Source organism: Rhopilema esculentum, chromosome 9, assembly GCF_057945365.1.
Source record: "Rhopilema esculentum isolate cy_ngs chromosome 9, ASM5794536v1, whole genome shotgun sequence".
Lineage (NCBI taxonomy): Eukaryota > Metazoa > Cnidaria > Scyphozoa > Rhizostomeae > Rhizostomatidae > Rhopilema > Rhopilema esculentum.
The window spans coordinates 2,982,262-3,009,458 of NC_142823.1; the positions used below are offsets into that span (position 1 = coordinate 2,982,262).

Consider the following 27,197-nt stretch of genomic DNA (forward strand, 5'->3'; position numbering starts at 1 on the left):
CATTTAGCTTCGGGAGGGGGGGGGCGGCGTTCAGAAAAAAAATGACCAACTATACCTTTTTGATCAACTTTTTCTCCATAGAAATTTATTTACAAAGGATTATTAAACTCAAACTTAATGATAACAATTTAAGAGCAAATATGGCGCGAAAGTTTAAGAAAATTGAGTTTGCGGAAATTCATTTTTGTGGATTTCACATTTTTCGGGTGAATCCATAAGCATCTTTTGGCAAAAAATCAATTATAGGTTAATCCACAAAAATGGATTACAGCTTCTTTTGAGCTTTTCATAACAATAATTTAAATTTATAAAATTTCTTTAATCTAAAATAATTTAAAAGACTGGAGGGGCAAATATGGCTAAGTATGCCAAGTACTCCAAATCCTTAAAGTTTCTCTAATTGGAAGTACTTCTTGCTCAAATAAAGGTTATCGCAAAACAACCCGACCTAGAATCAATGAAACGAGTTATTTGCCAGCAAAATCAATTCCCTTTTGGCAAATAATTGTTGCAAGTGAAGTGTCATATGTATGATATGATTGTAGTGTGTTTAGGGACGTCAAGTGACAAGTGACGTCAAGCACCACATGCAGAAAATTAATATGGCTATTAGCTAGCCTCGTTCTAAGCTCGAGATATACTACGGCTACTAAGACGCTATACTGAGTTGAATGTCAGAAATGTTTAATCGCCTACATCTTTGAGCTTTCCATTTATTGGCACTTTAGCAAGGTCAATTTGATCAGTTACATCTTTTTCACAAGCTAACAGCATTAACTGGTCTAGCTTTGTCTAATATAATCGATTTCTCAAATAATTCTTCAGAAGCTTGAGTCGACTGAAAGTTTGTTCACTTTTGCAAACTGATGGTGGAATGGTCAGAATTAGACGGTACATTTTAGCAACGGACTTAAAAAGTCCACTCAAACAAAAAATTAATAACAGTTTCAACTTTGGTCAAAACTCCCAATTAACGTAAAGTTCCCCAATGCATGACCAACTTTTTTGTTGTTTTACCGACATTGGGGGGCGTAGCATGGGTGCTAGAGCCTCATATAGAAGTTAAAAGAAATATACAAAAACGATTTATTGGTTGTTTTCAGAAACTCAACAACAAGGATAGTGGAGGAAGAAGTGGTTGCTTTAGTGTAAAAATAAAAACCACGAATTGTAGCAAAATGATTTAAGGCTTTTGGTAGGCCTCAGAAACATCGTGGGTGTGGTTTCTGGTACCAAAATTTGAACGAAGTCAATAGGGAAATGACGGAAAAGTATGAATATAGAAACATATTTCACGGAGAAATGACACATTCTTTAAGGATTACGTTGAGATGAAGAGACTTCAGAGCGTTGAAGAACTTAAGAAAGACTGAATAGATTATGAAGTTAGAATACGAGGTGAAGATTACAAACCGATTTTATGAAGTTGTTAGCTAGAAACTGCCAATATTTCAGTCTTAAACTTAAAGAGTCTCCGCCATCCTACACTTAAAAGAATTTCTACCCAGACCAGAAACTTTTTCTCATTGGACACCTCCTATAATTTGAACTTTCATCTGATAATTAAGATCGCTCTGCATAACCTAATATCTGCAATCTCGGACAAAAATTTTGAGACAAAATGCAATTTTTGTAATTTTCTGCTTTACCTTGCCCCTGTAAATTCGAATCCCCCCTTTCCCCCGAAGCAATGTTGGATTTGTAGTTCTGTCATTTCTCCTTCACAATCATGCATTCAACGTTGAATTGGGGGAGGGGGGAAAGTGAAAATATAAGCTTTCCTTGAAAAGTCTCAACCATTTTTGCCTGGGATTGTGGTTCTTCCGAACGCTTTCGTGCTTCTTCGTGTCCACAAGTTGCTGTCAACCCTCATTAACTCCTAACTTTGTGTCAGCTCTTGACTCCACCAGTTAATCGGTCTTCCTTCTCTTAAACAAAATACATAATTTGGCTTGCTCTCTAACACGATGGCAGGACTTTCACTTATTCTAGCATTCGTTCAATTCACGGAAGTCACGGAGTCTCTATATTGTATTTCTCAAGATTTTTGTCCACAATCAGCTTTCAGCTTCGCATTTCACAATCGAATAGAATCTTGATCTTCTTTTGGCAAAATACGTCTAACGCCTTGATCTTTCCAAATTTTTACATAAAGGTATAGAGTAAATCTTCCATTGCCAACCTCCTTTGTATCGCAAAGAGCAATAGAGTTGTCAAATGATGACGTCACAAAAATCTATTTCTAGAATCTTTGAAACTTTTTCTCATAACCTGAAAGAGCATCATGAAATACCTCTAAATCTGCAAAATCGAGTGAAGGTATTACGAATTGGCTGAGATATGACCAGATGAGCACAAGCTCTGGTCCCATCAAACCAGGGGCGGATTCAGGGTGTCGCACAGGTCGCACGGAAGACCGTCAGATTTTCAGAATTTAGTTTTAGTCTTCAGTCATTGAAATATGGCCACAGTCTTCAGGCATTGAATCATGTTTACCACAATCTTTTATTTTCCTCCTTACAGATATTACATTTTGCTCTCTTTACACAATGAACACAGGACAGAACATGGTCGATCTCACACGCAATGTCACGATTTAATTCAATATAGAAGAAATTCAAAGGCCACTCTAGACCGTAAACAGTATGATTTTTAAGCATATCGCCCGTGCCGCACAAATATGCAGGGCTCTTTGTTATGCAAATATTTTACCAAATCTCAAAGGTAATCACTGGTGACAAGTGAATAGAGTTGTCAAGTAATGACGTCACGAAAATCTATTTTTATATTTTTTGAAATTTTTTCCCATAACCTGAAAGAGCATCATGAAATATCTCTAAGTCTGCAAAATCAGTTGAAGGTATTACGAATTGGCTGAGATATGACCAGATGAGCATAAGATCTTGCCCCATTCTATTGGCCATAGCTCACCCGATTTTGACAAGTTTAACTGATTCTGCATATATGGGAGTATTTCATGGTATTCTTTCATGTTATGTGGTCAAAATTCGAAAAATAGTTTTTTCGTGACGTCACACTTGAGAACTCTATTCACTTGTCACCAGTGATTACCTTCGCAGATTCAATGGTAGGTTCTTCAATTCAGATTATATTCAGTTCTTTGTCAAATGCCTACAATTTCGTTTTTGCCCAGTAAACCTTCGACCAGCATTACTGCGGTTTAAAGTCTGTATCTTCTTTAGAGTCAGCAATAGGTTGTTCTTATTCTCCACGACAATACTGTTTAATGAATATACTTGTTCTGGTCTGTCCAGAGTATACATTAAAGAGGAAAGGCGACAGAATACATCCATGTCTGACTCCTGTTCCTATGAACATTTCTTCCAAATCTCCGTGCACTGTTCTGATTAGAGCTTTCTGACTTTTATACGGAGATTTCAGTAATTCTGCTAGATGCTGTGATGTTCCTATACCAAGACGTCTTTTCCATAACAAGCTGAGATTCACAAAGCAACGCTTTGTAATTATGCCAGAAACAGGCCATATCTGATTTGATATCTTTTACTCCGTCTCTTGCTCAATAGCTAGACTTGCTTCAAAATGTTTCTAACCCCTTTTGTTGCATTAATGTGTTTGCATAGACGATCAGTTGTATATCGTCTTTTAATGAGTGTTTGATGCATATATGTTCTATTGCACACACCTCACATTGATCTATTAGGTACATTTAGGTATTCTCTATAAAAGTGAAAATTAATGCTATTACAACTTGTTTCCATGATTCGATTGGTCGAGGAGATTTGATGTTTGCTAGACTCTGTAGCATGACGTCATTATCTCCAGCTCCCCCTCCCTCCTTGCCATCACAGAAGATGGCATACCTTCTGGATATCAGGATTCTTCTGTATATCTCTTCAGTGAACACCATGTATCTGTGTAGAAACTTGCCAATCTTCGTTTTTAACCGTGCTACTTCTAGGGTTGAACTTCATTTTGACGTTGTTCATTGTTGCAAAGAAGTGCTTTGATCTTCCAGTAAACTTATCTTTCTCAATGTGACTCCAGCACTCCCAGTAGTATGTTTCCTTATTTCTCCCAATCCGTCTTTGAAGCCCCTTGTTGACATTTTTGACCTTCTTGTTCATGTTCTTTCTTGAAATAACAATGGCAATTTCAGAGCAAAAAAACTTGGGACCTAAAATAATTTTGACTTGTCCACCAGCAATGATCTTGAAAATCTAATGAATTATTGCTGGAAAAATATTTTTATTACTATCAACATAAAGAGTTTTTTCCTCGCATTAGTTTAATGAGGAGGTTTTGGAGAATATTAATCTATAGCAGAAATAAAAAGGTAAAGCCCTGAATCCCTGACAGGGAATGGGCCAGTTGTGCTTGCTCAAGAAATTTCCCTCCTCTAAATTTGCCTGTTATAGATTTGTAATATAATTAGGATAATAAGGAGCTGATAATTAGGAGTAATATCTCAGTTTTTTGTCTACCTCAGCCAAAAAACTAAGTTGTAACTTATACCCTCTGTATTTGTTACAACTTAGTTTTTAGCACACAAAGTCTTGTCTTGGTCCTTTCTCACACACCTCTTGATTCCTATGCCTAAAATAACAGAAAGATGGAGACTCTCCACACTCTAATTGAAAGTTTGGTCGTGTCAGGGGCAGGGCTTTTGCTGGCTATTGTAATAATGGAGGATTGCTCATGTCCCATTTGATGACAGAAGTTGGTGAGCCATCCTTTATTTGCTTAAAAGTCTGAAAAATTTGCCACAAGCACTGCTAAATGGCCAAAACATCCTCTGTTTTGCAACTCCAAGGAGGTGTCACCCCCATGCCCCACTGCAGCAATGGCCCTGGTCAAGGATTAGTCATCATTAGGTACCATCTTCTATCAGAAGGTTGGCTACCATGACCCTCCAACTATCCCAAAATCTGATTTTTGGTTTGTTGGCATGGTCATAGATAAAACTAGGGGATTAGTATCATTCTAATAACCAAAATTAGTAGCATTCTAATAACCCAAACTGATGCAATATGCAAAATGCAAACTTGAGAAAGCTAAGAAATGAAATACCAAGTTTGGAGGCCAGAAAGTCGCAATAAACCTGTCACAACCCTAGAAGAGTTAATTCCAGGGTCACCTTTAACTCCAGTATTTTCATGCATTTCATAACAGGCATTTCAGGGAAAGGTAAGGCAAAATTGAGATGCACCACAGCATAACTTAAGTAAAAACTTTTAAAGAATGCTTCTAATGCAGAGTTTTCTCTGATTTCATAACAGGCATTTGAATCAGTAAATTACTTTAGTGTAGGCAAGAAAGTGCATTCAATTTGACACAGCAAATGATCTTGATAGTTTCTATGAAATAAGACTGGAAAACTCTTATTACATCAAAGTATCAAAGTTATCGGAAATGAGCTTTGATTACAGGGGCAAAGGTTAAGCTTTGGCACTTCTTGCTTGTAATTAAGTATAAACATCCTTCAGAAGTATATTGTCAATGTTACATTAGGAAAGATCTTCAGAAGGCAGACACTTTTTATAGTATGTCATGAGCGATGTTAAGTGCTAGATACGGTATGGTGTTACAAACAGCCAAATATTAGTGTATCCCATCTAAAATCTCCATCTCTGGCTTTGGAGCAGAGGTAGACAGTGCACAATTAAAACATTGATAGTCTTAATGATAAGAAAATATGGAGTAAAGTAAGTCAAAAATTAGGCTGTGACATATAATATTTCCTGCTTTTGACATCATTCAATAATTTGACATGATTATCAAAAAAGCTCAGAATGCTTTACAATGCACAAAGAAATAAGAAATGTGTATTTATCATCCACTGTGAAAACATGGCCAAGATTTGCTTTATAGATAGAAGGTATTCAGTGGGAAATTTCAAGTTTATATGGAAAATTCTATTTTTAATTAATTTCCAATGTGATTTGAAGAGTTTTGCTATTCATCAATTGCAAATCATAGAAGCGTGGATCTTTTGTGTATGTGCTATGTGAGCAAAGTTTCTTGCATACAACTTTATAAAGTTTAGGTATAACTTTTACATACTCATAAACCAATTATATCATCCGACTGGATACCTAAAACATTTTTTAAGTTATACTTATAGCTACCAACTCAAATTATTTTTCAGGGAAGCTGTCTTCTCTAATTAAGTCTAAAAAATGTTTAAATATGAAACAAAAGCTTGGCTTTTATATCTGGCACTGCTTAAACAAAAGCAAATGTGGTATGCACTGTTTTTATAACATTTAGTTAGATATTTTAAAGTTGATATTTTATTCATATAGATAGGTTGCACAATTGAAAAAGATAGTCATGTCATGGAATGATAAATAGTGTGATTAACAAATTAATTCCTATTTCACATGGGTGCATTTCAGTTCTTCTTTCGTGGTGATAAAGCTAATGTTCTCAACGAAATTATGACGGGAATGGTTGGCCAAACTCTACCTCAAACTTTGATTCATGTCGGAGGAGTTGTCGAATAGCAGGGGACATGTTCCCGTTGCTTTTAAAGCTATCGCCAGTTTAAAAGTGTGTGAATAAATATTACGTCTTTGCAGCATCGCAAACAGCAAAAAACAAACAGTTTCCAAGTCCACTATGGCAAATCAATAAGACGGCAGCTGCGAAAACAACCGTACAAATTGTACACGGTTTACGCTCCAAAAAGAAACTTATGATGTACAGAATCATGAATATTGCATTGTTTGTCCACAACGCAAAGTTCGGTGGCTTAGGTATAAGGAGTAGCGGCAGCAGCCATTGCAAACAGTACATTCTGCTAGAAAATATCAGCAAAATCTCTGTAGGTGTATATCTAGTGATTATTTTCTTTAGTAGGGGTACGATAGTAACAGTAGGCCTGGCCAATGTAGTTGTGGTTGCAGTTGTCTGTAATGTCTGAATGCAACAATGCAAATGTTTCGCAGAATTACCTTTAAAATCCAGAAATTGAAAGATAATACGCAAATTGACCAACTTTATTTAAGATCCATATTCTTTTCAAATAAAACTTCAAATCCCCGAATGTTAGTTCCACTCCCACGGCACTCAACAGTCAACACTTCGTCATAGGCCTAAATCATAAACTGCTTTGGATTGTGGGATGTAGCGGAAGTATCGTGACGTAATATTGCGTCAAAATCTGTGCATACTCTTTTGCGTCGACTTGCATCGCACTCTTTGTTGCATTGCGTATACTAGTAGGAACACTTTCGCTAAGGAAACCCACCCTCTATTATTTTAAGAACTACGCTATGGATTGACTCAGCTTATACATACGTATCTAGACATGTTCCTATTGCTTTTCTAGCTTGTTTTTCCTCTTATGTAGACACCTAAGACAAGCACATTTACATATTTTAATTGTACAAGGAACTAATTTAGCACATATATATCGCTCTCCACGAATCCTGAGTTAGTTGAGAGCTAGAGTTAGTATTGTGAGCACGTACACTTCGCTCTTGTGAAAGGCTTAGTGCTACAAGTCATTCAATGATATTGGTATTTTTTCTCCAAGCATGGTGTGAAATCTTCTTTCGAATGCTAAAAGATGTGAAGTGGCTGAAAAGCCACAATCCAGGACAAAAATGGTTGAGGCTTTTCAAGAAAACTTGAGAATTTCTATTTCCTTTGAAAAACAACTTTTCCCCTTCCCCCGATTCAATGCTGAATGCATGATTTTGAAGCTACAATCTGACATTAATTTGGGGAGCAAGGGAGGATTCAAATTTACAGGGCAATGTAAACTAGAAAGATGGAAAAATTGCATTTTATCTCAACAGTTTTGACCAGGATTGAAGCCAGCTCGAAAATGTAGATTTATCAATTGTATAAAGAAAGCGCGTCGATATTCGCAAATTCAATTTGGAATAGATAATGGCTGAAAATTAGACTTGAAATAGATAGAGCCTGAAAATTGGCTTTGAAGTATAAAGAGACTGAAAATTCGCTTTGAAATAGATAGAGCCTGAAAATTCGATAATTCCTTTCACTTTTGTACATTATAATTTTGGGTTAACTTGTAAGTTTGATTACTTTTGTATGAATGATTGCATTAATGTGGATTTATTTTTTCTTTGGTATATTATAATTAATATGAATATATGTAGAATATAACGAGCCTGCCACAAGTATGAGGAAAGATGTGAGCCTGCTGCTTCACCGGAGCCACCTCCACTAACAACAAAAGTTAAAAACAAAAATAAGTAAATCGAATCATAAAGAAAATATGAATCATAAATTGATGAAAGATTTACACAAACGAAGAACTTCAACGCCAATAAGGAATTAAACAATTAGGTATGCACAAGAGTGCGTGCTCACTGAATAAAACACATGGCCATTTACTCTGTGTTACCTTTCTCAATTTCTGAATTACAATAAAAGTTGTCCATTTTTGGCAATAAACAATGCAACGAAAAAATAAACTCTTTTATTCCTTTTGCCCCTCTCCCCTTCCTATTCAAACCTGCATCCGGCGGCCCTGTACAATCCACAAATATGCAAGTTCATCAACTCCTTTTTGAAGAATTTAGACCCAAAGACTCTCACAGAACAATCTTCAGAAACATGGCATATAACTAGTTACTCATACACAACTATTTACAATTCTCTTAATGAAAAAATTTACAAGTCAACATTAACCAGCTGCCAATTGCTATCATCAGTTTAGTGGTCTTCAGAGTAGAGCCTTGATCCAAACCAAAGCTGTGTAGTGCTCCAATCGTGCTTAGTGCAGGTGAATTTCGGGTTAAATTGATCGTAAAATCCAAATATATCTTCGCTGTGAACTGCCTCGTCGTTGATTTTGGCCATGCCACACTTGTTCTGTGCCAGCCACGCATCCACGTGAAGAGACCAAATGTTCTTGCGTTGAGAGAACGAAACGACGCAGTCAGCACATGATACGTTTCTACAGAAGAGAAAATGAAGGTTAGGGCCAGAAAAGCACAACAGTTGGCACCATTTGTTGAAAATATAATACAATATTTGGAAACGTTAAAGAACAAAGTCAGCTGCTCTTCACACTTCACACTTTTTCAGGAGAAAAAAAAGCAAATATTTGTTCCATCTCTTATCTTTCAATACAGAATATTTGTACATGTTTTCACACAAAATACTTATGTTCATCGTAATATAGATTAAAAACGTACCAATTTCTTTGGAAATTACACACAGACGTTATCAATAAAGTACTATATCATCTTGATGAAATTTTCTTAAAAATAATTCTCTCACTTCTTGCACTAGCCTCTTTTATTACTGTAGACGACATTTTTATGTGGAATGTATGGACATTAAAAGATTCTAAAGAAATTTCATGCAACAACTTAAACTCACCTCACACTGACAAATTCTACCGGAGCACATTTTTCATGCCCCACATTAAGAGTCAAAGGGTCGATGCTCGAGAAATTTGCTCTCAGATAATCATTCTGGTTGGCTATTGCAATGAAGGGGCCATCTTCTGAGCAGGTAAATCGAAAGTGGGATGAGACCTCTCTTAGGCTCTCTGTCCTGGCTTGGCCAAATCTAAAGGCACTCCAGTTGGGCGAGTCTTGGTTGACAGGTGCATTATCTCCAATACTTTTTCGCTTCAAAATCTAAAACAAACGGGATTGTAAGGAAAGCTGAGTAAAATTAGAAAAGGAAATTTAAGTTAAGCAAAGAAAGGTAGGTGCAGGCAGGGACAGGGGGTGGGGGCAGGTACAGGCAGGGATAGGCGGTTGACAGCTAGGGGGCAAGCAGGGAACAGGCAGGGGACAGCCAGGAGACAGGCAAGGGACAGAGAATTTGGGACAGGCAGTCTGCTAAATTCAAGTGTTTCTTTTGAAAGATAAAATTGTTCCTGTTTGAGGAGGAATTAGTTTACTAACTTGACTCGGTTCCGTTCGAACAATGTGTCTTGAAAAAGAAAATATGAGTGTCCAAGCGAAGCCAGGTTCACTGGTGAAGTCACAATAAGCCGTGTACTTTTTGTCGTCGGTATCGTGCAACGTGTAAAAGCCATTGTCATACATTCCTAGTTGGGCCGCATCAGCACAGCTGTGAGCTAATGGCGTTGTCTTCATCGTGGAGAACAGGCCGGCCAAACTTTCTGCGTTGCAGGAACTCTAGAACAACGAAAAAATCTGGTAGAACTATAGAATTGAAAAACAATAGGAACCTACATCAAACGAATTTCATTTGAGGCCGAGTTCCTCTTATACAACAATTCTGATTTATTTGACTCAAAGTAACAAAGATTAAATCACAAGAACTTGTTTGCCTTGAACATACTTAAATAGACCTATCGCAAAACTGGCTCCAACAGATAATTTTATCGTGTACAGATGCACAAAAGTTTTTACTTACCATTTGTAAAACCAGTTGAAACAGTACCACAAAACTTGAAAATTTAATTATTTGCTCCATTTCTCTGAAATATTCTTCAAAACTTCTTCAACACAGTAACAAGAGTTCTTTCAAAAATTCCTAACAAACCGAATAAATGTATCGGTGCATCGAAACAAATTTTGGCGAAATTCGAGCATTCGATTCTTTGAATCAAAATTAGAACGTCGAAATGTTACGGCAGCCTCGAAACGATTTTCTGCGTGTAAGAATTTCAAGTCGAATTTCATCAAGAGCTTTCTTTGTGGAATTTAGATAGAGTTTCAGTTAGATTTTCCAGTTCAGCTCAGTTTTTAAAGTTTTGAAATTCGTCGACATAAAACATCTCCCTAACAACTACACAAAATGATTGTGAATTATAGAAACATACTCATAGAGTGATAGACAGTTAATATAAATCGCTTTAATGTTCCTTGCGGAAAAATTTCTTTAAGGAAAGCTTTCTACATATCAGTTATAAATAGATTTATCTATTTAAGGAATCTTTCGTTAACATCTTTATAATGAATGCTGATAAACACCCAAAATGATTAATTGAACGTTTTTTTGGTCTAGACTAAAAATTTGAAATAAGAGTATGTTTTTCAGCACTCCCCCCATCTAACTCTTCTCACTTGGTGTCCAATAATTTTTTTAGTCTTGACCTTTAGATAGTAAATTTCATAGGTTGAACAACACAGAGTTTTATTAAACGATCAATATAAGTAAATTGTAGCAGGAAATTTTTTTTTTCAAATAAAATAAACAGAGTTTTATTGTCCACTAAAAAAACAAATATTATCCAGAGATGCCAGAAGAGCTGTAGGGCAAAGGGGAAAGCAAAAGAAAAATGAAATAATTGCAAAATGTCGTGAAGGCAAATGGGCAACGGCAACAAAAAACTACCGACACCTCAATACTTTTTGAAAGATAAAAATTTAGAATCCGATACGAAAACGAGGTCTTGTCAACATAGCGACCGGAGAAGAGAAGCGGCCTATCAAAGGCAGGAAAAAGAATGGCGCTTCCTTAGCTTGAAAGAAGGTAATTCGCCCTTTACATGAAAAGATGGCCGGAAGGAATGGTCATGATGCAGACAAGAAAACTGAAGGTGTTGCTGAGTGTAAGGAAAAGAACACAGAAAACTTAGAAGACGAAGAGAAAATCGGTATGTTTCGCTATTAAATGTTCTTTGGATTTTAATAGAAAGAAATTGAAATAGATGCCTGATATTTACCTGTTTGAATTTTGAAAAGAAGGCACAGTAATAGAGATGTATATGCTATTATTTTATATAGAAGCTTTCACTTTGGTTTTTTATTTGCATGTGACAATAAACTACAGCTCTTAAGTCATTCTTGTATCTTACCAAATTCCATGGTAGATTATCAAAAATACAAGGGCCATGCTTAGCGGAGGAGAAATATGGAGGAAGATGATTGTTATCAATTATGAAGAGCATATATTCCTAAAAAGTGTGGAAGAAGTCATGGCCCCTTTAATCTCCCTTTTCAAAAATCGTGAACTGAATCATAGGCCAAAAAGAATGTGATTGAAATAAACCAAAGTTGGCCTTGTTTTCAACAGAAATTCAAAATATTCTCAATAAGAAATAGTATTAGAAAGCAAGGAATAAAATTAACGAAAACTGATAAGATGAAAATACTGACTAAAAATGATAAATTGTATGAGGTTATTGATTATAGAAATGTAATTATTACAAAGGCTGACATAGTATTAGGGGCTTATTATTGCATGCAGATTGCTCTCTTCAAAATTCTGTATCAATGGATGAAACAGATTCTACAATAACCTGCAATGTTTATTTTTTTGTAGAAAAGAGAGTGCACTATGAACAGTTGATTCCAGAATGTGTTGTGTGCTTGCAGCTTTGCCACCACCCAGTCAAACTGCCATGCAATCACATTTTCTGCTTCCTTTGCGTCAAAGGGGTTGCAGCAAGAAGTCACAGATGTGCTCTCTGCAGGGCAGAGATACCAGATAGCTATTTTGAGAACCCTATAGTAGTAGAAGCAAAAGAAGCAGATGCGGCTGCCTGTATTGCACCGAAAGAAACTAATGATAAGGCAGCTATATATAAATGGTTCTATGAAGGGAGAAATGGTTGGTGGCAGTATGAGGTGAGAGCATCAGATCAGCTTGAACAGGCTTTTCAAGAAGGCAAACAGTCAACAGAAATCATAATTGCTGGGTTTACTTATATTGTTGACATTGAGAATATGGTGCAGTATAGAAAGAATTACCCCACACGAAGAAGGCGCATAAAACGAGACAAAGCCCAGGCTGATAAGAAAGGGATAGCAGGATTAAAATATGGCAAAGAAAATCAAAATGGTGTGCCGGAAAGTCAAGGAACTCTTGACCAAAAAGAACAGCCGAGCACTGATTCATCAAATTCGGAGGGAGATGTTACATCAGTGGCTGAGAAATTAGAGAAAACATTGTAGAGATACACTAGTTGGGCTAAGCACTGTAAGATATGGTGCTTAGTGGGTTACAGGTCCAATGGTTAAGTCTAGGCAGAGTTGCGAAGTAAAAAGCACCAAAAACTAAACATCAGAAGTGCTTTTGATGACATAGAAAAAAAGATTACTTTTTACAGCCAACTTTGTATTCAGGCAGAGCTTGAACTGGTAAATTATGATTCCTTATAAACATTGGTAACTATGTTAGAAGGAGACAACAAAGATATTTGCTATCATCTGTTAATTTCTATAATATAATATTGTACAGTGTAGACAGAAGATAATTTGACTTGTGTGAGTTGTGATTCTTTGATGTGTGTTTCTGGCAAATCTCTTGAATCAGTCTACATTACAGAAAATATCATAAGAGAGAAAATAAGTAGGGGTAACAGACCCCAATCTTCACAAAACAGTTTAAAATGTGATGAAAAATACAGCTTTAGCAAGAGGAGTCCATGCTTCTCTGCAATTTTCTGCTTAAGACATAACAAGTTGTGATCAATTTAGGTGGCTAGACTAAAGCATTGCAATATAGGCACTTTCCTATTTCTCTCCATCAACTAAAAATGGCACCTTTCAGTAGATTCAAGCATTAATATTATTCAAGCATTATTATTCTTTACAACAGAAGAAATACTCTGGATGACTAAATCCAAAGGAGACTTAAATACAAAAAAAATGTATTCAAGAATTTTTAAGAAAACAAATAAAGGCAGCTATACAAAATTTTGAAAATTAAAAAACAAAATTAAAATGAGGGCATTTGTAGTATTTTTTGGATTGTGGTGACAATCACAAATATTATTTTATGCTTCTACAGCCACTTTAACCGTAATTTCCCTTCATATACATATGAGTCACATGACACATTCAATAGCGCTTTTTACACAATATAAGAGAGGGAAGACTATACTAAAATGTTTTAAAACAATCTAAAATTTGAAAATTGCAAACTAAAGTCTTTGATCCTTTCCATGCAAAGGCATCACAGTTATCATGTATTTGCCTATTTGATCTTTTGATGTAGAAAATAAATTATATTTTATAATACACACAAGAAACAAGTGGTTTCATCCTCTGCCATTACCAAAGGTTCTACTTTCCTGGTAGTCAATACCAACACTGAAGATGTATTGTTGTCACATCATTACAGAAAAATGCAATTGATACTTGACTGGGAAATGGTGTTTGTAGCGTTCATGACTGAAGAGTTCCATGCAAGGTAGCCATATAAAGAACTGATGCAAATCCCAAAGTTGACCACATTTTCATATATAAGTCTCTTCCCTTGGAAGTTGACAACGTAGCAACTAAAGCCCCAGTCCAGAAGACAAAATAAGGAAATGTCCTTTTTGTTTTAAGCTTGATTTCCTTTCCTTTTCCTGGAAAACATCCTGCTGTTTCTTCACTATAAAAATGTGACAGAAGTCTGGAAGAAAAATGATAATTATTGTTAATGGAAATGTAAATGTGGCATCAATAATGTGACGGTTGGGGGGCAACTGTCACCTCTGGCTGAAAATGGCTCAGAAAATTCACTTTGAAAATCAAATATGTTAGTGCAAGAACAGGATTTGAGGAAGTATGCCAAGAGAAAATGGAGCGAGTGAAGCATCCAGAGCAGGCCTCTAACCCATGACCAGCAACATGTTATTGCCTGTATGCGGGGCTTTAGCATAAATCAGATATATTGGCATAGAAAAGAAGAAGAAAGACTGCTCAAAAAAGAGTCAGACGTACTGGATCATCACTCCAAAAACTTCTATTTCAATTGCACATTGAAACATCCCAGTAAGAAAAAAATACATCACCTAAAATGAACCTTGTTTCAGGCCTTTCTAGCTCTCAAAGCATTAACCTTGTAGGAGTCATACAATATTTGTATTCTGTTTAATGTGTGGCAAAAGTTGTTTTTCAGGTATTGATTTCCCTTGTCAATAATTAAATGAAACTTTTGCTACAGTCATTGTATAAAAAAATTGCTGTAGGCAAAAAAATTGTCTGGTTTCTTTCTGTTGATAGCCTTGCAAATCCAAGGCAATGGGGTCTCATTGTGTGCAGACCTGTCAACCTTAAATTTTCAAGACCTGGAGATTTTAGATTTTTCCTTAAAAAAAGCAGGGAGATACGGTCAAAAACAGGGAGATCACAGTAATTTGTTAAGGGAATAAATACACCTGATATAATGTTGTGCTCGGCAAACAGTTTATGACAAAAATGATCATGAGAAGTATCTTCATAGCAACTTTTAGTGCTTTTTTTGTTAATCAGTAAGCACTAACAAAAAATGTTTCCCATGTGGAATTCAATGTGACCATCATATCTTAATTATACCACAGTTATATCAAACATTCGGTTAAGAATCTTCTCAGACATTCTGCTAGACACCTTTGAAACCGGGAGAAAAATTTTAAGAACCAGGTGACAGGGAGGAAGCATTCAAAACCGGGAGTCCACCTGCTGAACCGGGAGGGTTGACAGATCTGTTGTGTGTTTCTTGCTGTCACACATAAATCTTTCTGACGTGTTGTCAAAGCTCAATGATAAAAAATGCTAATAAGGACAGCTAATAAAAACATCTAAACTAAAGGAACACTAATAATATGTAGAGACATTAAACTTGCTAATGCCTAATAGCACAAATACAATGAATGGCCCAAAAGAGTACAGCATAACCTCCTGTAAATCTATTTTATAAGTATATTATGCAAAATATACTTATTACAAACCTTTCTTTTTTACTAAATTGCTTGAATAACCAATCTTTTATCTCTTCTTTTGTCTAAAATAATGAAAAATGTATTGAACTTAAAGTTTTAGGTTCAATATAAAAATCAGGTTCTCTTAAGAGGATCAATGACTGCAGAATGAATATTTTTCTGTCCCATTTCCATAAACAGTGGGACAAGAAGAAGAACAAGCAACTGATAAAGTGACAAGAATGGTAAACACTCACATTTTCTAAAAACAAGAACAGGTCATAGCATCCAAATACTGCCAGACTGCCAACATATAATGCACAAAGGGCCGTCTCTCCAGCAAAAAGGATAATAATTGAAAACTTTTCGACAATACTCTGATGTTCTATACTATATAGACTGCCAGACGAAAAGCTTCAGTTCGTTTTAAATGTTTGCTATTCTCAACAGAATTTCTAAATTCTGTTGCCATAATCAGCCCATTCCGATAACATGAGTTTTAGTAAGGTGAGTGAAATGTGGCGTAGCGTGACTTTTTGAACTGGGTACTCTTTAGTAAACAAAAGGGTGGGGCAGGGTGTGGCTCGATGGGGCTTGATGAAAATAGGGGGATAATAGGAAGATTAAGAAGTAAGGTGAGTGAACTATGAGCAATGAACAATGTGAATTATGCAACTTTGGCCGTCCAAAATTATCAAAGTCAGTTGTTTGCTAAAAAGTATCCAAGTTTTCTACCCCAGTTTTCCTAGAGGTAGATTTTATAACTTCTCAAAATCCGTTGAAAAACATTTGGTTGATCAGATCGATTTCAATTTTTTCATTCTTGCAAAAATGCCCTTGTTATGAAAAGTGATGCTTGAGAAAGTTGCTTTTCCAAAAACTTCAACGTTTCCCACGTTTTCCGGGAGTCTCAGGGGCGTGGTAAAAAACATCTTTTATCCAATCCAGTTTTTACGGGCTCGCGACGCCACTGTTAATACTGCAGCTATATTTCATTATATTCAAGTTAATATCCTATTCTTAAAGGTTTCCACGATAACAGGTCGGATAGACATAGGACGTTTCAGAATTTTTTACGAGATATCTTCTCATAAAGTAGATTTTGAGGGATACGAATAAAAGCATCCATTAAAAGGGGTCATGGCCCTGAGGATACCACTGTTACATTCTTTGTTATTTTCTTCCACAAACTTGAAAGCTCACTTGAAACTTTATTCAAGTTTCCAGTATAACGTTTGCAAAAATAAAATTCTATGCCAAATATCAACGCATGGCTGTTCCAAAAAACTGGGGGAAAAATCTTAAGATGAATAGCCTATGTGCAGTTTCCACAGTTTGGCTCCATGGCCTGATTCTTCACAATGAGATGAGTTAAAATTTCATTTGAACAAAAAATTCAGCTAAGTATGAGCGACAAAAACCACAAAGTAGTTTTGTAACTAAAGAGAGAATGTTAAGATCTGTTTATAACTAATTTGATCGATGCCGAAAAGTCCAACTGAGCTTGAGGCAACTATGTTTCAACGTAGAATACATTTGTATCGTGGCAGCTTTCGTAATTCGTTTTGTTGACCGAGAAAGACTATTTGAATTTCAATTTATCAATTCTAATTAATTGCCTTAAATCAATTGGATGAAACTGTGATTGATGATATTCTGGCATGGCATGAGGCATTTAAGGTCGCCAATCTTATAACGTTTCATTATAAAATCAATTGTGACCAGGTCACGAGATACTGACGATTAGTAAAAATATGTGAATGATACCATAGGCCTGTTTGACCTGCACTAGAATGATGCGGTGATGTAACTTCTTTAAAGCAATACTGAAACATGTCCACATTTCAATTATAAATTTATTTACGTTATAACTGTTAAATGCCCGAAAAACCATCAATGGCAATCGTTTCAAATGCAAAAGAACACTAAAAAGCAACTCAGAACCATGCTGTTCTATTCTCAGTGACTCTCAGGGAGCCCAAATTAGGGGGTGTGGAAGGGGGTGTGATACTCCCCAATATTGCCAACCAGTCGACCCCAGGCTAAACTATTATTGTGAAAAGTCGGTCCTTTCTAGGGCTCTGGGACCGGGTAAGAGCATTTTGATAGGGAAGACAAAATGTCTGTCCATTGACTAAACAGAACAAATAATAATTGCGAAAAGTCGGTCCTTTCTACGGCTCTAGGACCGAATGAGAGCATCATAGGCAAAATGGAACGTTGGTCCATTGATAAACTCGAATAAATTGTCAAAGAAGTAAGATAAATAACGGAAATAGTCGGTCCTAACTAACATGTTTGCTGTTTTTCTAGTAGGATCCTGTTTTTGATCCTACAAATCTGTGCAAAATATAAAGATATGGTGCCGAACGACTCTCTGGGGTCTTGAACAAATTAGAGACCAAAAGGCGAATTTTGATGCCCCTGTGACGTTTACTCAAAAGAAGCACATGCACAATCTCTCATAAGGCCAGGAAATGTTATTTTTGACATATCTTTGTATTTAGTATACAGTGTGCATGAATAAACGTCACTAGAAATGATTAAAACAATGTGTCATTGATACAAAACGAAATAATATTTTATGAAACTATAAGGAAAAATGATGAAAAGCCAAAGAAGACGCAACGGTTGATAGAATTAGGCCCACCCCACGCTTTTGTCAAGCTCAATCTATGCTCCTTGAAAAAGACATCAAGAACAACAAAAATGTGCACTCAAAGGTAGTGCTATATTCATCTACCTATTTGATCTTTTATAAAGATCATCGTAAGAGTGGGCTTCCATCAGTTTTAGCTTTGCATGAACTTTATTAAACCAGGGCCAAAAATTTTAAATAAAATAGACACTAATGACGGCTGAAACCATGCACACGGCGAATATCTTCTTTAATTTGACCTGATTCACCTTGTTGCTCTACACGCCAAAGGCGTACAGTCCAGTCTACTCGTAATCGAGCAACTTCACCAGATCATTTTGAAGTGACCTACATAATTCGTTGTTATTTAATTCATTTAATTCTTACTAAATTTATCAACAAATATAATAGACAGGAAGTTTATTTGGAAAGCGTGTTCTCATAGGAAACAGGTATCGTTGCATGCTGACAAGGGTTTACTGGCTAGTGGCGAGGACCTTGACATGTGTTATGAGGCTGTAAAGAATGACATAGAATTAAAACACTAACAAAACCAAATCAAACATCGTTACAAAAAGCCAAAAATAGTAAAGAACCTCTGTTAGAAAACCAAAAATAACATTTTCCTTTGCACTTCTCAGAAAATACGAATTTACTGGGAGGATTTCATGGCTGGAAATATTTTTCATTGGAATCCATTGGAATGCACAGCAATAAAAGTAACCTAACCTTAAACTAACTATTCAGCTCGGAAGTGTAGGCAAAGAGGATCACAAATTATCTAAAATACATCTATTTCAGTTGTTTTACAACCCCCGTGCATCGAATTTCTACAAATGTCACATATTCACAGGTTTTGGTTTCAAAAACGTAACCAACTATCGGATTTTAGAAAGACACTGAACTGAATTCACAATCTCAACACTCTCATAGTCTGCCTAAATAAGGCACTCCCCTATGGAAATTTTCTGCTGGATGAAAGATTACATAAAACAGTTTCACAGAAATGTTAAACAAAGTAGTAATCTTCAATCTGGGTTTCATCTGTAACTTTATGCAACTGCAAGTTTCAAGATTACTTTGCTGTTGTCATAGCCCAAGATAGAATATGCTTCATTCTTATAATGTGGAATTTAACGTAGATATGAATAACGTTAGAGCAGGTATTTTGTTTCTGTAAGGTACAGTCGTAGATTTAGTAAAAAGGCGCCTTACGAAACAAATTTTAGAAAGAATGGCGTTATGTCACAATTGCCTTCTAAAAAGTGGATAACCTTGTAGTTTAACGAAAAGCGAGAACACTTTAAATATAGTTCCTTTAATCTTGTTTCTGCTTTGAATACACCACAAACGATTGCATTTCCTGACTAGAGTTCCACTTTTACTGTTGACATGATACTTCATTTAAGTGGCAATTTTTCCGTTAATTCCGAAATTCTTCTGGAAACCCGATTTCAATTTTTGCTATTTTGAGAGAGGGGGAGAGATGGGGCACACAGCTAATTCAACTTCGTACTGACACCAGGTCGATTGAATGCAAAAATATAAAAAGTTCAAGGGCTAAAGATTATAACGAAATTAAAGCTTATCTCTTCATAAAGTTAGCAGAATCTTAACACTTGCCTTACATTTTCCTTACTCAGTACTTTAGATCGCTATTGATAGTTTTGAAGCATAGCTTGCAATCTAATGCAGCTGGGATCTATTTTTTGAGTTTATAATTTTTGTTGTACAAAATTGAAAAAGTTGTTAAAAAAAGCAAACATTTTGAATCATACAAAAACCTCTCGTCTGATACTCTTCGGAGTATAAAACGTCGGATTATAGATCGAAAGCAATCTTTCAAGTTGTTTTGTGTTACACAGATCGCTTGAAAGTGTTGTAGGTTATTGTGTAAAGAGGATAACAGTCAGAACCAGATGACGTCATGGCGTTTTCTACATTACAGGGTACTGGCAGTTTTTTCCTTATATACCAGTTATTTATAAAGATGGTGATTACACATGTAATGTTATAGCCTTGAAAATAATGACTATATTATAATGATCATCTAATTGTTTTTTGATAGAACAAAGTGTGATATAAACAATTGAAGAAAGTTAAGGTTGCAAATATACCTTTGGTAGATGGTTTGCACTAATTCTTTCCAAATTAATATGTATCTCAATTCCTTTAACCGCTAAAAATTCTAGGAAAAAATGAATATATCAGCTTACAGTAATCCGCGGAATGGCAAAGGACGACAAGATCTGAATGCTAAAATACCGATTGTTATGTAAAAGATAAGTAGAGGTATGCAAAATGAAATTTCATTAGCAGCTTAATGCCGATGAAATAAGGATATGGGATTAATGGCTAAAGATTGAAAAACGTAATTCACTAAATAAAAGAGATCAAAAATGTCAAATCTAAGATTCTTGTTGCTTCAGTGTTGGCAAAATTCCTGGAACACCCAAAGTTTTGAGTTCTTTTAAACGGGTAGATATTTTCATTTCTTTCCCCGTTCACTACAACTTTTGCTCGTTTTTCTCCCGGAAAAGCGGAAGTGAGGGCATATGTAAATGTCAAACATGGCGCATGAAAGTATGTTATATAAAAATTACTTGCTTTGTAGGAAATAAAAATTGTTTGAACGGGAAGGCATGATTGATAATTATATAAAAAATCAAGGAGAGATATTCGATAGCCAATTTGGGACAGGATTCTGACGTTATATATATATTTGTGTAAAGAGAGAAGGAGTGATTTAGTGAGAAAAATATACACGTTGCTATTTTTATAAAAATTAATTTTAAAACTCATGCTGGAGAAGGTAGACTTGAGCTTTAAGCACACAAAGCATCTTTAAAAAAAATTTCATTGCATAAGACATGATAGGTCTACCAAAGGAAAATTGCGAATAATTTCAAAAGTGTTTCAGTATTGATAAAGTGTTTCAGTATAAAAGCACTCAAAAAGAAGGGAAATAGACTAAGAACGTTGTAGACAATGAGGGGTTAACTTTTATAACGATATGACATGCATTGTCCCGAATGCAAATGCTCATATGCCAACTACACTGGGTGATTCACATGTATTCAAAATCTCCAAGATGAAACTCTAAAAAAAAGTTGAAATTTCCCATTTATGGGGTAGGGGGCAAGATGAGCCTATAACTGCACGTTACATTTCGACCAGGCTGTGCTAGCCATAGGGTTGATAAGGATCTAACATATTGGTTGAAAAGTACTAACTGGAAGTATCGAACGTTTTTCCTGGATAATAAGGTAATAATTTTTTCGAATAATGTGACTAAATATTGCTGTAATTTTGATAAATGGCGTGAACTCATGATAACCTGTGTTGACGCCAGATAAAAATAAAATAATTGCATGTATGTTCATCTTTCAAAATTGAATTTTAGGGTAAAGCACTTGCAGGACAAAAGTATGAACATCTCACCGACATCCCTGTCGCTGTTCACGGGTCAACCTTGAGGGGAGCAGGTGGGAGCGAATTGCTACAGACAGGTCCTCTTGGTCTAGGGGGCCTCATAATGTAGCGGAATCCAATATAAGATTTGAAGTAATAAAACATAACGAAAAGATGCGCAGAAAATAGTAAAATGTTTGAAATGAATGCAAAAAATGTATTTTAAGCTTATCTAAAGGGCGTGGTCGCACAATTGTTTTGTTCGCTTCACATGCAGAGGACCGCATCTGCACTTTTACCCCAGGGCCTCCAAAACCTCTCCGTGTCCGTGATTGTTCATATCCAGCTTAGAAGGGAAGCAATAAAAAATTCAAACACCATTCTATATGAAATAGAATTGGTAAAAAATATCCAATCAAGGAACTTATTTAGAAAAGGTCACTGGACAGCATGCCTTGAACTTGATATTGACTGTTGACAAAGAATCACCTGTAAGGCTTTTTCCTTTGGCTTTTGGAAGAGCCGGTTTCTTCGGATCCAAGTAGGCGATTGTGACGTCATACACAGCATCTAGATGTGGTCCGAGCTCCTCTAAGCTGAGCTGTAAGAAAATTAAAAAGGCTGACAAAAACGCTTAGAATATCTTACTTTTATATCTTAAGGACTTCTGATAATTTTCTCGTTGTCTATTTTTCTTTAAGCAGTTCAAAAAACACCCTGGCGTTTCTCTGATTGATTCTAACCAGTATATTCACATTTTCCTGACGCTACAAAGTCTTCAGAAATTTTTGAAGATCAATAGGGACTTTATACCTCGGATTTTTACTCCCTATCAAGTCTTATCCCGGATAAGTTAGGCGTTGTCTAAGCCATTCCATTTCCATACTCCCCCTTAAAGTCTGACTTAACCGGATGCATTTGTATGATACATGTAATGAATAAAAATGAACAAAATACCTCTGTAGCCTTTGTTCGTGGAGTTAGTAAATGTTCAAGCACTGGCAAGCCTTCAAAATAAAAAATAAAAATCCCATAGAAAAATAAATCAAGACAGTTTTACTACCCTACATGTGGAAACAAATGGAAAATTCAAAAGTTGCTTCTTTATGATATCTAGGATTGTCGTTTGTCCGACTTAATTTGGGGAAAAACAACATTGAGGAAAGAATCCTTGGTGAGTAGCCCAAGGAGGTCAGTCCTTTTTCTGTCCATTACTGGTCATAATTTCAAGTTGCAAAGTTTGAAAGTAGATAAAACATCATTCAAATGTATAACGTTGGTAATATTATTACGAAAGTTTGAAATAAAGAGTAAAGCCCAGCGAAGACTAAGAATTCTTTTAACCAGTGATTACAATTTTTTGCTTTTTTGCGAAAAAATAGTAGGTCTTTGAGGACTTAGAGCATGAGGTGTTTGTTGCATGCGACACGAAACGAATATCTAGAATGTTAGATGTTCTTTGACAAAGGCAAAAAAATCACATTTAAAGTCCCCACAGAACTGCAATCACATTGGCTGACAGAAGAAAGATTATTCCTGACTTTGAAGTTTCTTTAATACAAAAAGGTTGGAAGATTAGTGGCTGGGGGCTATCTTGTCTGATATGAGTAGAATAAAGAATCAATAACCATTACTGATTCTTATGTCTGCTTGTTTTTGTTCCTTCTCTACGCGTTGCAGTGTTACTTATTTACTACATTTTATCAATTTTTCGCCGCAAGAATTCCATCGGATTCCGTCAAGGAGCCTGCTATCTTGGCCTACGATTATGAAAGCCTTTTCATTCATTTGTCCAAAGCATTCCTGGCAAGGTTCTCTATACAGTATTTTGGCAAAATCACTTTGAAACTTTCAGATTTGAAAAGATAAAAACTTGAAGGGAACTTTTTCCAATGCAAAACTTCTATAGCCAGGGGGAAATTATTGGGGTGTGGGGCGAGCATTTGCTAAACTGCCGATTAACACACAATTTACAGCGCCTTTGTCTGTAAATTTCATCATTTGTCAACAAATTTGCTTATTTTTGTGGGTTGTGCCCCTCCCCCACCTGAAAAATGAATTTTCACCTTTTAAAACAGGAAATACCCCAAAAAAAGGCAACACACCATTTTGCTCTGCAAAATCTTGACTTGCTTTGATGACATGCTGCTTACTCAGATCATACCTGGTTCCTTCAGGAAAGATAACCAGCCAAAACTAAAAACATAAATGTCTGTTCTAATTAAAAAATTCCCTTCTGCCAGTGAAACATTTTGCAATTGCGTTTTACAGCAGAGTCAGGCAAAACAACATAAAATGTGAAACTTCTAGTGTGACAAAACTGTAGAATTTTTTCTAAAAATATCTTCATTATAAAAGCTTATCATTTATTGTAATTTCCAAAAAGATTATTGCAACTAGCACAAACTGTCAGATTGAATCATATTATACGAAATTGTACTCTGTAGATTTTCTTATTTTATCAAGTGTTAGTGCTTTTCACTGTCTCTGCTTATGTAGTTATCTTAGGATTATCTTGTATTGTATTGTATTGTATTGTATTGTATTGTATTGTATTGTATTGTATTGTATTGTATTGTATTGTATTGTACTGTATTTACTATATTATCTTATATTGTTATTCATATTATAATGCATTCTTATCTGTGCTATTATGTAAATTCAAGCATGCAGTGCAATTTTTTTAAATATTATATACTTTTAATACTTAGTCCCCGCATGGCAAAATTTAAGGAGTAATTTCATATATAATTTCTGAATAGATAAACTTAAGTAATTTTCTACCCTAAATTTAATTTTCTTGCTGTATAAAATCAAACGAAGAAATCATTGAATCCATATTCTTCAAATCAAGCAGTTTACTCACAGGTGTTTTGTTCATTGCCATCGCCTGTAATTTCCTATGTAAAAATAAGGGCAAATATATATAGAAAATATATATATAAAAAATAGGTAAAGAGAGTAAAGTTATAACAAGGCTCAACTTCTAACATGGCAGCATAGAAAGCCTTTCTTAACTCCAAAATCCTGCAATCATCATATTGTTTATCTGTCTTTCTGAACAACAGAAGCCCCCAGTTTTCAAGATCTAAGTGTATCTCAAATACTTAATTAAAGTTAATCAATGAACTATTATAGTTCATCATTACAAGAGGTAGTTTACTAACCTTCTTATTTTGAGATCATTCTTTTCTCCACCTCTTTTTACATAAATACATCCATGCTAAATAAAAGAGGAAAAAGCAATATTTCATCATAAAATATTGCTATTACCTATTAGGGAAAACCTGCAGTTGTTTTGTTTTCTCTAAAAAACTCAGATAGTCAAACATTAGAAATTAATAAATGGAAAAAAAAGTTCAAAGCAAGTTATTTTCAAGTATGACTTAAATTTAATATTAGGGAAGTAAAACCTCCTTTAGGAGGAGTATCCTTTCTTAAAATGTAGATTCAAATTATCCAATTACATGATCAAAACATCAGTTGAGCAGCAAAAAGCATTACCTTGCAACAAATTGTATAAAATTGTTTATAATATTTTTATATATACATAATATACATATATACTTGCTACTTGGTCATTTTAAGAAGCAGTAACCCTTTTGCAATTTATTGGTTGTGTGGCATGCCAGGTACAAAAATCGATAGAGGTAGGAAGCTGTTCAAAAGTGAGAGCCCCTTTATGAGTGGCAAATAGGGATCTCATAAAGTGGGGGGACATTTACTGAAAAGTGGGGGAACAAGTGCCCCTGGTTTTTGACACCTAGATGCAAAATGAAATTATGTGTACATACCTTAGAAACTTGACATTGAAATTGGGAAAGGCTTACCTGTGCAAAGTAGCATCCATACAGAGGTAGATATTTCAAACCATTTTTCAAAACATATCTAATTCTTCCAAGAGACTCTTGCCTGATAGCAATAAGGTCTGTCACTACCCAGTCAACTACAACATAATAAGAGAAAATAAGCATTTAATCAGATTTCAAGCAGAAATAAGGTCTACAGATAGTAGAAGGAAAAATAGAGCAATAAAATAGGGTCTAAGGACAGGAGGAAAGAACACCTTATAAAGGATAAGACAATTTTTCTGAATATACTAACTACCTACCTACCTATCTACCTACCTAGCATTAATGCTACCTAGCTTCAAAAGGTAGTTTCCTGGTCTTTTCTTACTTTTTGATTCCTACACATGGAATTACAGAGAGGTGGTAACTCTCCTAAGTCTTAGAAAAAGTTTGGTCATGTCAGGGACTCAAAACACAGACCTAAACATTGAGCCATCATGTTTACAAAAAATTGTTTTATAAAACACAGCTCATTGAAAATATCATAAAAAACAACTCTTTAATTATAAAAGAAAATATACAAATCTTTGTGTATAACGGGTTTCTTAACAAATCCATGATTTACCCAGCTCTATCTGGTTGATGGACATACATCTAATTTACTGAATGAGCTCTAATCTAGGGTGGAATCCATGTAAAGCTCATGCCGGACATACATCAATAAACAATAGACAGACGATGGGAAATTGTTAGTCTACGGCGGATATCTCCAGCGTGAGCTACATGGATTCCACACTGGGCTTTAATACCATTACAAATAATTTCTTTGATTTGTTATGGGAAATGATAGTTACCTGCAGACTGGTGGTTGCTGATATAAACAACATTTTCTTTCTTATCTAGTGGAAGTTCATCTCCATAAAATATAAGCTAAAATAGAGATTTTAAAATTTTGAACAAAATTGGAAGATGATATATATAATTCTCAAGATTTTGAGGGGCTTTCTTATAAACATCAAAGCTTTGCTGACAATCTATACATCATTCATGGTTTTATGATAAAATAGTTTACTTTCTGCCGCTCCTTGATGATGCGCTCTCCAAAGTCAAATTTACACTACAAAAAATCTATCTAGGTTTAATGTTGGCTTCAGAGGAGCAATGCAATGGAGAAAGGGTTGAGCTTGGGGTTGAGCTTGGGCTGGCATTTAAAGAGGGGCATATATATAAGACTTTTGGGTTTTACACGGAGTGATCCAGGGCCAACAAACTAGCATAAAATACAAAAGGGCTAAAAATTAAAACATGTAAAAAGAGTTTGTTTAGCCTGAAAGTTGGTCAAGTAAGGATCTTGATATTTCATTGCATTAGAGCAGACTTTATTCATATAAGCAATATAAAATCGAAAGGATACTTACTCTTGTACCTGTGAATGTTTCAAAAAAATACGTTACTAGAGACTGGTATGAGTCGTAAGTCATTTCGTCTATCCTCTCATAAACTCGTCGTGGAAGGATGCTTGAAATCAGGCGCCATGTAAACCAGCCGGCGAAATAATGTGGCGAAACACCGACCATTATAAAAGCTGGTATTCCGAATCGCAAGGACTGGGCGTGGAGAATAATTGAAAGCATCATACTGTTTATTGTATGAGTCCAAAAATCTACTCCAGTAACATAAAAATCACCATGTGCCTCACGTTAGGCCCAAATAAATAACGTATTGAAAACGAGTCATCCGAAATCAATTACCGAGGTAAATCCAAAAGGGTTACTCAAATAACATTGACACACCCCTT

The 27,197-nt window shown here is 35.5% G+C and overlaps 3 protein-coding genes across 3 annotated transcripts; 1 reads left to right on the plus strand and 2 right to left on the minus strand.

Moving 5' to 3' along the window:
* Window positions 1-5,712: 5,712 nt before the first annotated feature.
* On the minus strand, window positions 5,713-11,248 carry LOC135688827 (uncharacterized). Its single transcript, XM_065205851.2, has 4 exons — window positions 10,357-11,248; window positions 9,879-10,115; window positions 9,343-9,605; window positions 5,713-8,914 (listed from the first exon to the last, which is right to left on the minus strand). The coding sequence occupies exons 1-4, from the start codon at window positions 10,414-10,416 to the stop codon at window positions 8,671-8,673; spliced, it is 804 nt and encodes a 267-aa protein (XP_065061923.2). The 5' UTR covers window positions 10,417-11,248; the 3' UTR covers window positions 5,713-8,670.
* Window positions 11,249-11,332: 84 nt separating this feature from the next.
* Window positions 11,333-13,168, plus strand: LOC135688828 (E3 ubiquitin-protein ligase rnf146). The gene is made up of 2 exons (XM_065205853.2): window positions 11,333-11,542; window positions 12,211-13,168. The coding sequence occupies exons 1-2, from the start codon at window positions 11,443-11,445 to the stop codon at window positions 12,840-12,842; spliced, it is 732 nt and encodes a 243-aa protein (XP_065061925.2). The 5' UTR covers window positions 11,333-11,442; the 3' UTR covers window positions 12,843-13,168.
* LOC135688826 (1-acyl-sn-glycerol-3-phosphate acyltransferase epsilon) lies at window positions 13,087-27,130 on the minus strand. The gene is made up of 11 exons (XM_065205850.2): window positions 26,818-27,130; window positions 26,254-26,329; window positions 25,439-25,554; window positions 24,776-24,831; window positions 24,475-24,508; window positions 23,714-23,804; window positions 22,566-22,615; window positions 22,098-22,209; window positions 20,315-20,385; window positions 15,590-15,642; window positions 13,087-14,289 (listed from the first exon to the last, which is right to left on the minus strand). The coding sequence occupies exons 1-11, from the start codon at window positions 27,034-27,036 to the stop codon at window positions 14,058-14,060; spliced, it is 1,110 nt and encodes a 369-aa protein (XP_065061922.2). The 5' UTR covers window positions 27,037-27,130; the 3' UTR covers window positions 13,087-14,057.
* Between the last annotated feature and the right edge of the window lie 67 nt (window positions 27,131-27,197).

What these genes read in the sequence shown, in the direction of transcription:
- LOC135688828 (XM_065205853.2), top strand. Translation starts at nt 11,443, where the DNA reads ATGGCCGGAAGGAATGGTCATGATGCAGACAAGAAAACTGAAGGTGTT. An exon ending in AGAAGACGAAGAGAAAATCG is followed by an intron (nt 11,543 to 12,210) that starts GTATGTTTCGCT and finishes ATTTTTTTGTAG; the next exon opens with AAAAGAGAGTGCACTATGAA.
- LOC135688827 (XM_065205851.2), bottom strand. Translation starts at nt 10,416, where the DNA reads ATGGAGCAAATAATTAAATTTTCAAGTTTTGTGGTACTGTTTCAACTG. An exon ending in TTCGAACGGAACCGAGTCAA is followed by an intron (nt 9,606 to 9,878) that starts GTTAGTAAACTA and finishes CGTTTGTTTTAG; the next exon opens with ATTTTGAAGCGAAAAAGTAT. An exon ending in GTAGAATTTGTCAGTGTGAG is followed by an intron (nt 8,915 to 9,342) that starts GTGAGTTTAAGT and finishes TCTCTTCTGTAG; the next exon opens with AAACGTATCATGTGCTGACT.
- LOC135688826 (XM_065205850.2), bottom strand. Translation starts at nt 27,036, where the DNA reads ATGATGCTTTCAATTATTCTCCACGCCCAGTCCTTGCGATTCGGAATA. An exon ending in ATGGATGCTACTTTGCACAG is followed by an intron (nt 24,832 to 25,438) that starts GTAAGCCTTTCC and finishes TCTTTTATTTAG; the next exon opens with CATGGATGTATTTATGTAAA. An exon ending in AGATTTTGCAGAGCAAAATG is followed by an intron (nt 22,616 to 23,713) that starts GTGTGTTGCCTT and finishes TTTATTTTGAAG; the next exon opens with GCTTGCCAGTGCTTGAACAT.